The sequence below is a fragment of the Tupaia chinensis genome, unplaced genomic scaffold (assembly GCF_000334495.1).
Source record: "Tupaia chinensis unplaced genomic scaffold, TupChi_1.0 Scaffold000545_1, whole genome shotgun sequence".
Lineage (NCBI taxonomy): Eukaryota > Metazoa > Chordata > Mammalia > Scandentia > Tupaiidae > Tupaia > Tupaia belangeri.
This window is the reverse complement of record NW_006160057.1, coordinates 2,545,371-2,558,116: the sequence shown is the minus strand read 5'-3', so window position 1 is coordinate 2,558,116 and position 12,746 is coordinate 2,545,371. Positions and strand designations below refer to the sequence as shown.

Below are 12,746 nucleotides of genomic sequence, written 5' to 3'. Positions count from 1 at the left end.
AAAAAAAAGAACATTCATGAAACTGCCCAGGCCATCAAGGGTATGCATATCCAAAAAGCTACCAAGTATCTGATGGATGTCACTTTACTGAAGCAGTGTGTGCCATTCTGCCATTACAATGGAGTTGGTAGATGTGCAAAGGCCACACAGTGGGGCTGGACACAGGGTTGGTGGCCCCAAAAAAGTGCTTTTATTTTTTGAGAGGTTTTTGCTATAGGGTGTGTGCACTCACCAGAAAGAGAGAGACAGAGAGACAGAAAGCAAGAAATCAACCCCCAGGGGCGATGGCCATGCCGCAATCCCTTCTCCTCCATTCTCCTCTCGGGGTCTTGGGCACACACGCACAAGCACCTGGCGTGAGATTAAGCCACCAGGTCCGGGACTTGAATTGCGGTTGACTACATGGGAGTCCAGCAACATAGCCATTACGCCAACTGCTGGTCCCAAGAGTGCTGAATTTTTGCTGCACAAGCTTACAAATGCAAACAGTAATGCTGAACATTAAGGGTTTAAAATGTAGATGCTCTGGTCATCGGACATACATCCCAGAACAAGGCATTCCAGAAGTGCCGTTCGTTGTGTGTGAAAAGCTCATGGTGGGATTAACACATACACAAGCTCCCCCTGCCTGTTGAGATGAGCCTTACAGAGAAGAAACAAACTGTTCCTAACCCAGAAGAGGAGGTTGTACAGAAAAGGATATCCCAGAAGGAACTGAAGAAACAAAAACTTACGGCAAGGAATGAACTCAGTGTAAAGGAAATGCAGATTCAAGTAAAAAAAAAATAATAATAATAAGTAAAATGATGCACGTGGGACCTGTAGGTGACATGGTGGTTAAGGCACTGGACTTCTACATGGCCAATTGCAGTTTGAGCCCTGGACCTGGAGGCTTCCTTTCTTATTTTCTCTCTCTTTTCTTTTTCTGCAGAGTGCATATGCCCTGTAGCAAATTCAAAATAATAATAATAATAATAATAATAAATAAAACTAAATAAATCTAAAAAAAAAGTGACACTCCCTACATCGTAAGTGGTGGAACAAGAATTCAAAACTTGGTTCTTTCTCCTTCAAATTCAAGGTCTATGCCTCTTGGAATCTTTCAATGATCTGAAGGATGCCCACTTCCTATTAAGTTGTCAATAAAGTCATGATACATTTTTCAATGCAAAAAAGACTCAACAGAACACAACACAAACTAACACTCATATGTCGTGTGTGTGTGTGTGTGTGTGTGTGTGTGTTTGTTTGAGAGTTAAATTAGACAAATCAACATACCACACAAGGATGGTCAAAGCTGACCAAACAATGTTTTACAAATAGAGGATTTAAAAAACACTGCAATGATTCAATACAGGACTCACCCCACTGCTCCATATTTGAACGTACCTCTGTAACACCCTGAGTAGCTTCCTACTCTTGATGGGGTATTTCTTCTGCAGGTTGAAAAATGCCACATGAATGCCCTTATCTATTAGGCTACTAAATGCAGTGTGATTTTCAGGCAGTTGTAACAGAGAACGCCAAATGAACATTCTGAAATTAAAATATAATTTTAACTAAAAAAAAAAGTTTACGTCAAATCCATGTAATATACAAGAATTGAAATTTTACCTGTATTTTGTTGGATATTCACCATAGCCCTTTAGTAAGATTTGTAAGCGCTTTTTGTTTAATCCATCTGACAACTCATTCTGTAAAGAGAAAGACAGTAATTAATAAGGGACATGATTGTAAAACTGAAAAGGTGACAAATGGTAATCTAGTCCACAATGGCTTTCCAATCGAAGAACACAACACATAGTAAGAAACAGTCTTTTTATTTATTTTATTTTAAGGTTTTTGCTATAGGATGCTTACACTCACCAGAGAGAGAGGGAGAGAGACATAGAGAGAGAAAGTGAGAAATCATCCCCGGGGGTGGGGGGGTGGGGGGGATGCCTACACTGCAATCCCTTCTTCTCTGTTATCCTCAAGGGATTTTGGGCACGCATGCACATGAGCCTGGCATAAGTTTCAAGCTGATGGGTCCAGGAGTCGAACTGCAGTCAGCCATGTGAGAGCCCAGCGTCTTAACCACCAAGCCATCTGCCACTCCCAAGAAATTTTTTTTTTTTTTTAAAGAGATGTTTGCTATAGGGCCATGCCCTCACCAGAGAGACATAGAAACAGAAAGCGAGACATCACCTCCCATGGCCACGCACAATCCCTTCTCCTCCAATCTCCTCTAGGGATTTTGGACACTCATGCACATGTGCCCTGCATAAGTTTTAAGATGCTGGGTCATAGACTCGAACCGTGGTTGGTCATGTGTGGGTCCAGTGACATAACCACTACGCCATCTGCTGCTCCCCAATAAACATTTTTTACATCTCACGACTCTGTCCTCTCTCTGTATACATGCCATCTATATATGTGCATATGTAACAGATCAAATTCATGACATTAACTTCCTGAGACCACAGTTTGGGAAACATTTTGTGTAAATAGCCAATAATAAACATTTTAAGTTTTGTGGGCCAAGAGGGAATTGGGGATTTTATTTATTACACATATTTAAAACTTAACTATTTATAAATATAAAAGCCATTCTAAGTTTGAGTAGCCCAGACGAGACTCCTCCACTAAAAATGATGAATTCTGATAGTCTACCCTAGCCTCCTTTCTCTGCTCCCTTTTCTCAAAATTCTGGACAACTTTTAGCATAAAAGCATGAAGGAGAAGCCTGACAGCAAAACTTACCTAGTTCACAGTTTCATCCTATACAACAAACACACTGGCTTCTGCTGATTATCCCTTACATCTAAAACTTTCGTGCAAATTTTACTTATTTATTTATTTATTTAAATAAAGAGAGATTTTCGCTGTGGGGCATGTGCGCTCGCTGGACAGTGAGACAGAAAGTGAGAAATCACTCCCTCAGGGGGGATGGCCATGCCACAATCCCTTCTCCTCCATTCTCCTCTCGAGATCTTGGGCACACATGCAGATGTGCCTGGCGTGTGTTTTAAGTTGCAGACTACCCATGCCTCAAGTACTCTCACATATGGCTGAAAGCTAGCATGTTTGACCTAAGAAAAACCATTAAAATGTATTACATTTACATGAAAAAGTTTAGGAACCAGCATGTGGTATGGTGGTTAAGGCACTGGATTCACACATGGCCAATCATGGTTCGAGTCCCAGACTCAGCAGCATGAAAATCACACTAGATGCTTGTGTATGTGTGTCCAAAATCCAGAGAGGAGGAACCAGTAGATGGCATAATGGCTGCATCACTGGACTCCACGTGGTCTACTGTGGTTCAAGTCCCAACCCAGCAACTTAAAACTCATACCAGGTGCATGTGAGTGCGTGCCCAAAATCCCAAGAGGAGAATGGAGGAGAAGGACTGTAGTGAGGCCATCCCTGTGGGAAGGGGGGTAATTTCTTACTTTCTGTCTCTCTCTGTCTCTCTGGTGAGTGCATGTGCCCTATAGCAAAAACCTCTTTAAAAACAAAACAAAATAAAACAAAATCCAAAAACGGTGGAGGAGAAGGGAATGTAGCATGGTCATCCCCCTGGGGAGAGATTTCTCACTTTTCCTCTCTCTGTCTCTCTTCAGTAGCATGCACTCTATGGCAAGAATAAAAAGTTTAAAAAACGTATTGTGAATTTCAACTATGATTATCTGCTCTTCAGATAATCCTTCCTTTAATGCCCAAGAGGATGAAAAGTGATGATGGCCTAGAAATCACAAGTCTTGTCTACAACCGAAGCACGACCACTGAAAGTTGAATAATATATTCTTACCTCCTTATTTTCAAAATGGCCAGTCATGTCTTGTTTTAATATTCTGGTTTGTATTTTGCTTTCCCTGAAGAGTGCTGGTCTCTGTGCTCTTCCTGATACGACTTTCATCTTAATATCACTCAGTTTATTCTTGGGCAAATCTTCAATTACTTTCACTAAAGGAGGAGGAGGCTAAAAAAACCCCAAACAATTATACATATACATTATTATATACATATACACATACACGCACGCACATGCACTCACACACAGGTAAAGATATTCCAGTGGGTATTATTGTTAAATAGGCCTGTTAATATAATGTCCAAAATGTGCTTTGATTAACTTAATAACATGCCTTAATATGTATAATTATCCTTCAAGTAACAACTGTAAGTAAAATGCCTAAGAACATTCTTTTTGGATAATAAATTAAAGCAGATTGGGCCCAGCAGGTGGTGTGGTTAAGGCGCTGGACTCCCGTGTGGCCAACCATGGTTCGAGTCTCAGACCTGGTGGCTTGCTTTCTTTCTCTCTCTGATCAAATTAAAAGTGATAATAATGATAATAATAATAAATTTCAAAATTCTTTAAAAAGATAAAGCAGATTTCTATCAATTCCTCTGAAGAACATAAAGAGGTACTCAATTAACAATAGTAATAAACAGAATTTAACTTGGATTGAAAGCTGGCCTTAAATCAATACCAATGGTTTGGTAAGACTAAACCATTTTTACGCTCGCATGATGGAGTTATAATATGGTGATAATCTGCAGCACAGGAGGCGCGGTTAGACATATGGCCCTCTGGGATGCTGAGGGAGGCACCTCAACGCTCTTCGGGCTCCAGTGAGACTCCTCTCAGGAAGAAGGAACTGCCCGGGACTTTCCTCTGGCAGCGTGCCAGCCCTGCTTCTCTATCCCCAGTCACAAGTTTTAATCTGCACAGCTATGGCTAGTTAGTTCCTTGCAGCATCAACAGCTCACAAAACAGTTCAGACGGCATGATTTAGAATCCAAACTCTCATTTTTATGAGGCCTAGCAAATGGGAAAAAGATCCAACAACTTCAATTTACTTATGGTAAGATGGCTCACGAGAACATGTCTTGTTAAATATACTCTCTTAAAACCCAGAGATCTTCTTATTCAAAGGCAATGTCCAGAGAAGTAACTCAGGCTGAGTTGTAAATACAATGAAAGCACCATGACGATTCATATTCTGATTCAGTTCTTCATCTATGGGATAGAAGTAACAGTGGTCTGACTTGTTAGCTGGGGGAGTTTTAGAGAGCTGAGAAGTGGAGCAGGGAGTACACTGTATCTGAAATAAAGAGTGTGGCTATGGGCCAGCGAGGTGGCTGGGGCGCTGGACATGGCCAACTGCAGTTGGGTCCCAGATCTGGTGGCTTACTTTCTCACTTTCCCTCTCTCTTTCTCTGTCTCTCTTAGGTGAGCACATGTTCCCTCTAACAAACTTAAAAAATGTATACATAAAATAAACAATGAAAAGAAACAGCTTTAAAAACAAAGAGAGTGTGGGTAACAAATGCAGAAGTAAGAATAGTAACTTATGGGGGATCATGCGGAAACGTCCCAAGTACAGGGAGGTAGGATGGGCAGTTAAGATTAGAGAGGACACCAAGAGCCAGGAAGAAGAGTCTGGACCTAATTCAATAGATAAAAGGAAAGATGTCACTAAGGTATCATTTTAAAAAATTATTATTTACTTAGTGTTATTTATCATCACTGTTATCTTTTAACTTGCTACAGGGCACATGCACTCACCAGAAATAGAGAGAAAGAAAGTGAGAAAGCAACCCACGAGACCCAAGACTTGAACTGTAATCAGCCATGTGGGAGTCCAGTGCCTCAACCACCATGCCACCTGCTGGCCCCAAGGTAACTTTATTTTATTTTATTTATTTATTGAGAGAGTTTTGCTATTTGGCACATGTGCTCGCCAGAGACGAAAAGTGAGAAATCATCCCCCAGAGGGGATGGCCATGCTGTAGTCCCTTCTCCTCCATTCTCCTCTTGGGATTCTGAGCATGCATGCACATGCACCTGGTTTGAGTTTCAAGCCAGCAGGTCTGGGACTCAAAACATGGTCATCTATGAGGGAGTCAAGTGCCTTAACCACTACACCACCTGCGGGCCCCAGGAGCATTGTTTTTCAAATGACCATGAAAGCATTATTTTAGAAGAATGTTATATGGGAGAAGGATTGATAGATAGGAACAGGTGCAAAAGGCACTAGAGTTGGGCATATTTATTTAAATTATCTTTATTCAGAAGTAGCTAATGAGGCCAATACAAGAATTGCTACTGGAGAACAGGCAGCACATACGAAGATGTCTGAAATGAAAGAAATGATCTGACTTAGTATTAACTACAGTAAGGAAATACGGAAGTGGGAAAAGCCACAGAACTAAGGCTTCTAGCCTATGAGATGGGAGGAAGGAGGGAGATGAATGAAGAAACTAGAACTGCAGACCTCTTTTGGGAAGGTCATGAGTGACATCTTAAATCAGACAGGGAGAGCAGAGATGTCCTTTAGGAAGGAAACAATTTTTTTTTTTTTGGAGAGGTTTTTGTTATATGGCGTGTGCGCTTGCCAGGAAGACAGAGAGAGACAGAAAGTGAGAAATTACCCCCCATGCCATGCCCCCTTCTCCTCCATTCTCCTCTCGGGATCTCAGGCACGCATGCACACACACCCGGCATGAGTTTAAGCCACCAGGTCCGGGACTCGAACTGCGGTTGACTACACGGGAGTCCAGCGACACAGCCATTACGCCAACTGCTGGTCTCTGGAGGGAAGCAATTTTAAAATGGAGTGTAGACAAGAAATCAAGGCTGGAGATATGCCTTTAGGAAAGAGCAATGAGCAGGTTCCAAGGAAATTAGAAAACGACAGTGGAAAGTTTCACCTCTTGTTTATTTATTTTTTTTTCCTCTTCTATTTATTTACTTATTTATTTATTTTTATTATCATCATAATCTTCTTTATATTACATTGGATTACATATAACTTTACAGTGTGTTATACTGCTTTTTCAAAGGGACCTCTTTATTGTTAACAGGCACATGCACTCGCCAGAGTTGGCGGGGACAGAGAGAGGGCAGCCCCAAGGGTACAGGTCACACTACAATCCTTTCTTATCCACTTGTCCATCCCATCGGGATCTGGGGCCGTACAAATATGCACCTAGTATGTTTTGCTTATATGTTGCCATAGGTTCATATGCTCGCCAAAGAGAGAGAGAGACAGAGAGAGAGAGAGGGAAAATGAGAAATCACCTCCTGGGGGGGATGGTCACACTATAATCCCTTCTCCTCCATTCTCCTCCAGAGATTTAGGGCATGCACACACACATGCCCAGAGAGAATTTCAAGTCTTTGGGTCCAGGACTTGAGCCGTAGTAGGCCATGTGGGAGTCCAGTACCTTAACCACCACGCCACCTTTTGGCCCCCACACCCAGTATGTTTTTAATACTGCTGAGGCACGCCTGCACACAACCCCGGCATGAGTTTAAGCCACCAGGTCCGGGACTCGAACTGCGGTTGACTACACGGGAGTCCAGCGACACAGCCATTACGCCAACTGCTGGTCTCTGGAGGGAAGCAATTTTAAAATGGAGTGTAGACAAGAAATCAAGGCTGGAGATATGCCTTTAGGAAAGAGCAATGAGCAGGTTCCAAGGAAATTAGAAAACGACAGTGGAAAGTTTCACCTCTTGTTTATTTATTTTTTTTTCCTCTTCTATTTATTTACTTATTTATTTATTTTTATTATCATCATAATCTTCTTTATATTACATTGGATTACATATAACTTTACAGTGTGTTATACTGCTTTTTCAAAGGGACCTCTTTATTGTTAACAGGCACATGCACTCGCCAGAGTTGGCGGGGACAGAGAGAGGGCAGCCCCAAGGGTACAGGTCACACTACAATCCTTTCTTATCCACTTGTCCATCCCATCGGGATCTGGGGCCGTACAAATATGCACCTAGTATGTTTTGCTTATATGTTGCCATAGGTTCATATGCTCGCCAAAGAGAGAGAGAGACAGAGAGAGAGAGAGGGAAAATGAGAAATCACCTCCTGGGGGGGGTGGTCACACTATAATCCCTTCTCCTCCATTCTCCTCCAGAGATTTAGGGCATGCACACACACATGCCCAGAGAGAATTTCAAGTCTTTGGGTCCAGGACTTGAGCCGTAGTAGGCCATGTGGGAGTCCAGTACCTTAACCACCACGCCACCTTTTGGCCCCCACACCCAGTATGTTTTTAATACTGCTGAGGCAGGAATCCAACTGTGGTTGGCCATAGGGGATATAGTCTTCTATTCTTAACACTCAACTGCTACGCTATTAAGTGAGCCCAAAGTCTTTATTCTTTTTTTCTTTTAATTTTTTATCAAAGTTTTTATTTTTGATGATACAATATTTACGTGTTTTAAAAAACTGATGTTGTTTACATAATCACATACCTTATTTATCTCTTGTGTTAATGCCTGAACTGAATATATGTTCAGACTTCCATTTTCCATAACTGACGCTATGTACCGTCCGTGTGGGCTAATGACTGCAGAGCTAATTCCTTCATCCAGGCTCCCAATCTCAAACACAAGTGTACAAGTCTGAATATTGACAAATCTCATAATGCCATCTTGACTTAGCACTCCAAGAACCTAAGGGCAGAGAAAGAAACATGAGCTGTTGTTTTTTTTTTTTTTTGGAGAAGTTTTCGCTATAGGGCGCGTGTGCTCGCCAGACAGAGACAGACATAGAGACAGCGAGAAATCACCCTCCCCAGAGGGGATGGTCACGCCACAATCCCTTCTCCATTCTCCTCTCAGGATCTTGGGCCCGCACACACACGCGCCCGGCATGAGTTTTAAGCCACCGGGTCCGGGACGCAAACCGCAGTCGACTACGTGGGAGTCCAGCGACATAGCCATTACGCTAACTGCTGGTTCCCAAAATGTGAGTTCTTAAAACTGTGCGAAAGTCAAACTATACACATGATTACATATATATGCTTGTGTGTATTTTTTTAATGTGTTATATATTGTACATTCATTATATGTGTTATATATACAGATGTAGCATATCTGACTAGCCCCCACATATGATATATACGATATTCATATGGGGTGGTCAGAGGAGATTCTATCTCACTTTAAAATCACTAATTAATGGGTTATGTAGATTTGCCTTATTCAGGCCTAAATAAGCCTCGCTCTAACCAGAACCAGTAAGGAAAGCATCTTGGAACCAGCAGATGGCATAATGGCTACGTCGCTGGACTCCCATGTAGTCGACCACGGTTACAGTCCTAGACCCAGTGGCTTAAACTCACTCCAGGTGTGTGTGTGTGCATGCCCAAGATCCTGAGAGGAGAATGGAGAAGGGATTACGGCATGGCCATCCCCCTGGGGGGTGATTTATCACTTTCTGTCTCTCTGTCTCTCTCCTTCTAGGGAGCACATGCGCCCTATAGCAAAAACCTCTCCAGAAAAAAGAGGAAGGCACCCCAGAGGACAATGGAAATGTGATTTAAAAATCTCCCCCTCCCAGTGGCAGGCCACATCCACTGACTAAACCCACAGGGGAGAGATAACCGGACAGCGCTCTGATGTGAATGCATCCCCTCCAAAGCTGGTGTTGGAAACTTAACCCCTAGAGCAATAGTGCTGAGAGGTGGGCCTAATCGGGTGCTTAGGCCCTGAGGGCCCTTCCCTCGCAGACAGCGGAGTAACGCGCGATCATGGCAGTGGGTTCAATATGACATACCAGTTGAGTCTCCACCTCCCTTTCTCCCTCTTTCTCATAGCCATGTGGTGTGTATGTATGTGTGTGTGTGTGTGTGTGTGTGTGTGTGTGTGTGTGTGTGTATATATATATATATAAATAAGTTAAATTAATAAGATTAAAGTTTAGCTGTTTGGCTTGATTTAAATAGAAAAAAGTGATGGAGGAAAAGGAAAAAGCACTTTGTAAACTAAGAAAAGATAAAACACATTTCAGAGGAATGAGACAACAGTACAACATGGTATATTAAAATAAGATGAGAACATTTTAGTTCTAGTCCCATCTTATTTATTTATTTATTTTAGAGAGATTTTTTGTTATAGGGCGCGTGTGCTCATCGGAGACACAGACAGACAGGAAGCAAGGAATCACCCCCAGGGGGATGGCCACATCGCAGCCCCTTCTCCATTCTCCTCTCAGGATGTTGGGTATGCATGCACACATGCCCAGCATGAGTTTTAAGCGGTGGTCTGGGACTTGAACTGCGGTCAACTATGTGGGAGCCTGGCAACGTAATCATTATGCCATTTGCTGGTCCCACCATCTTTGTTATAGGTAACAGGCAAGCTGATAGGTCACTTAATGATTCTGTGTATTAGTAGAATAATACGTAAAGTGGGTGAACATGTTTCCTGCCTATGCTTAAGGCAGCAAGAATCAAATGAAAAATAACATGCTAAAACACCCTGCAAACCATAAAGTCCAACATCAACTGAAAGCATACTTCTTTTATAAAAAAGGGTAAATTGTTATTAAGATAAAGAACATACAAAAATGATGGGCCCAGCAGTTGGCATAATGGCTATGTTGCTGAACTCCCATGTAGCCAACTCCAGTTTGAGTCTCGGATCCAGGGCTTAAACTCAGGCCAGGAATGTGTGCGTGCGTGTCCAGGATCTCAAGAGGAGAATGGAGGAGAAGGGATTGTGGCGTGGCTATCCCCCCAGGGGATGATTTCTCACTTTCTGTCTCTCTTTCTGGTGAGAGCGCATGCCCTATAGCAAAAACCTCTCCCAACAAAAACAAAAACAACAAAACAAAACCAAAAAGAACATACGAAAATGAAATTTTTCAGTTCAAGACTCTTCACAAAAATAATGTATTTGCAATTTTAAATCCTTTCAACAGGCAAGGTGTAAGTTAAATAAGAGCTAATACAGTTCAGAAACTGATCAGATTTTTCTCAGAAGGTACAACGTCCTACTTCACGTTACTAACCTGATTGGAACCAGCATCAAAGCTATCAGGAAGGAATTCGAGATGGCGAATGGCTCGAACTTTAGTTGGCATCTGTAGAATCCTAAAGAGCTGGGTAGCTTCCAAGCACCACAAGTGAAGATGATTTGATTTGCCTCCGGCAGCCAGGATCCGGCCATCTCTACACAACAAAAAGGTTGAAAGTCAAACTGCCCACTAGAACTTCCAGTAATGACAAACGTCCTAGAGCTGTCCAATATGGTCACCACTGCCCAGTGGGACTGTCTGAGCACTTCACATGTGGCTAGTGTTGGGCCAGCAGGTGGTGTGGTGAATACGGTGCTGCATTCCACATGGTGCTAGATTCCAACCAGTGGCTTGGAAACACACAAGGCACATGTGTGTGCATGCCCAAAATTCCAAGAGGGGAATGGAGAAGAGATTGTGGTGTGGCCAAGCCCCTGCGGGGTGACTTTTCACTTTCCCTTTCTATCTCTCTGGGGAGCACATGCACCCTATAGCAAAGAAAAAGAAAAAGAAGAAAAGAAGAAAAACATGGCTAGTACTACCCAAGAAACTAGTTTTAAATTCCATCAATTGAAGTAGTCACAAAGACAGCTCAGGTTTATAGTATATGTATTTTTTAACATAATGGGCTTAGGCACCAACTTAAACAGTTGGTTGATGACTTCCCTGGGGTTTCTGAGTAGTATCTGTATTTCATGGCATGATCTCAAAGTCACTTACCACTCTCCACCTGTTTATCTTTCACACACCTCTATACTGAATGGGTCAAGCATGCTACATGAAGAAACAAAAATGGTCTTTTTTCCAATTCAAGGAAAGCTACTTTATGTTTATAAGGTACAAAAAGAGTAAGCTTTATTGACTCGCAAGGTCGCTGATTGTTCATTCGACGCAAGCTTAAAAAGTGTCTACTCTAAGCCAGGCGTCATTTGGAAGTCAGGACAATATTGAGAACAAGTTGGTTAAGGCTGAGTAAGTCAGACAGTCCTGCTCCTGAGGGATTTTCATTCTAGAAGAAGGCAAACAAACAAGCTTGATCCCAGCTGGCGACAAGGTCTACACCAAACTGTTCGTACCTTTCCAGAGGTGCTGAAAGCAGGACTGGAGGATGATCTGCTGCCAGTCAAGAGAAGATTCGAGAAGAATTCTGCACTGGTCAGTATTCTAGACTGGCCAGAACAAAAGGGCTGAGAAAGGAATAAGGTTAGTATAGAGGAAAAGTAGGAAGTCATACTGAAGTGTGGCTGCAGACAGTGCAGGGGAAAAAAAGAGAGGGGAGGCCAAGGCCCGAGAGAAGGCCTCAGGGGACATGGTGGCAAGCCTGGATTCTACTCTAAGTGCCAGAAAGCTCTTAGAAGGGTTTCACAGGGAAGTTCCATGAGCTGACAATGATTGACAAAGGCTTCCATGAGTTGTGCAGAGACTAACTTTAGGAAATGAATGGAATACAGAGATCAAATAAGGAGGCAGGTATGGTATTCTGAAAAAACCTGGGGTGGCCTGGGCTACAGTAATCCCAGTGGTGATGGACAAAAAGCTGATCAACCTTTCTTTTCTTAAGATTTTAAAATTTTATTTTGTTATTATTATTTATCTTTTAATTTGACCACAGAGAGAGAAAGTGAGAAGGCAAGCAAGCAGATCCAGGACTAGAACCGTTGTCAGCCATGTGGAAGTCCAGTGCCTTAACCACCATGCCATCTGTGACCCCAGAAACTGATCAATTTAACACATAGCTTGGTAGAGGTGATGGAATCTCCTGGTGACTTAATAGAAGAGCATGAGAGAAGAGATGAATGAACACCTACTTTCCACATCTTTCCAAAGGAAAGGCCTAAAAACAATGACCAGCCCAGTCACACCAAGAACTCCTGGCATCCACGTTAGGGTTTCGAATACCATTTCAACTAAAATTAACCCACACTCTTT

The 12,746-nt window shown here is 42.4% G+C and overlaps 1 protein-coding gene across 1 annotated transcript in view; it reads right to left on the bottom strand.

The window, feature by feature from the left end:
- The window catches only part of TBC1D31 (TBC1 domain family member 31), a gene marked incomplete in the record, with an annotated part of 76,169 nt that overhangs the window by 41,445 nt on the left and 21,978 nt on the right, over nucleotides 1-12,746 (bottom strand). Inside the window, 5 exon segments of the mRNA XM_014591233.2 lie at nucleotides 1,390-1,536; nucleotides 1,615-1,694; nucleotides 3,794-3,964; nucleotides 8,270-8,470; nucleotides 10,812-10,971. Coding sequence (XP_014446719.1) covers nucleotides 1,390-1,536; nucleotides 1,615-1,694; nucleotides 3,794-3,964; nucleotides 8,270-8,470; nucleotides 10,812-10,971 — 759 coding nt within the window.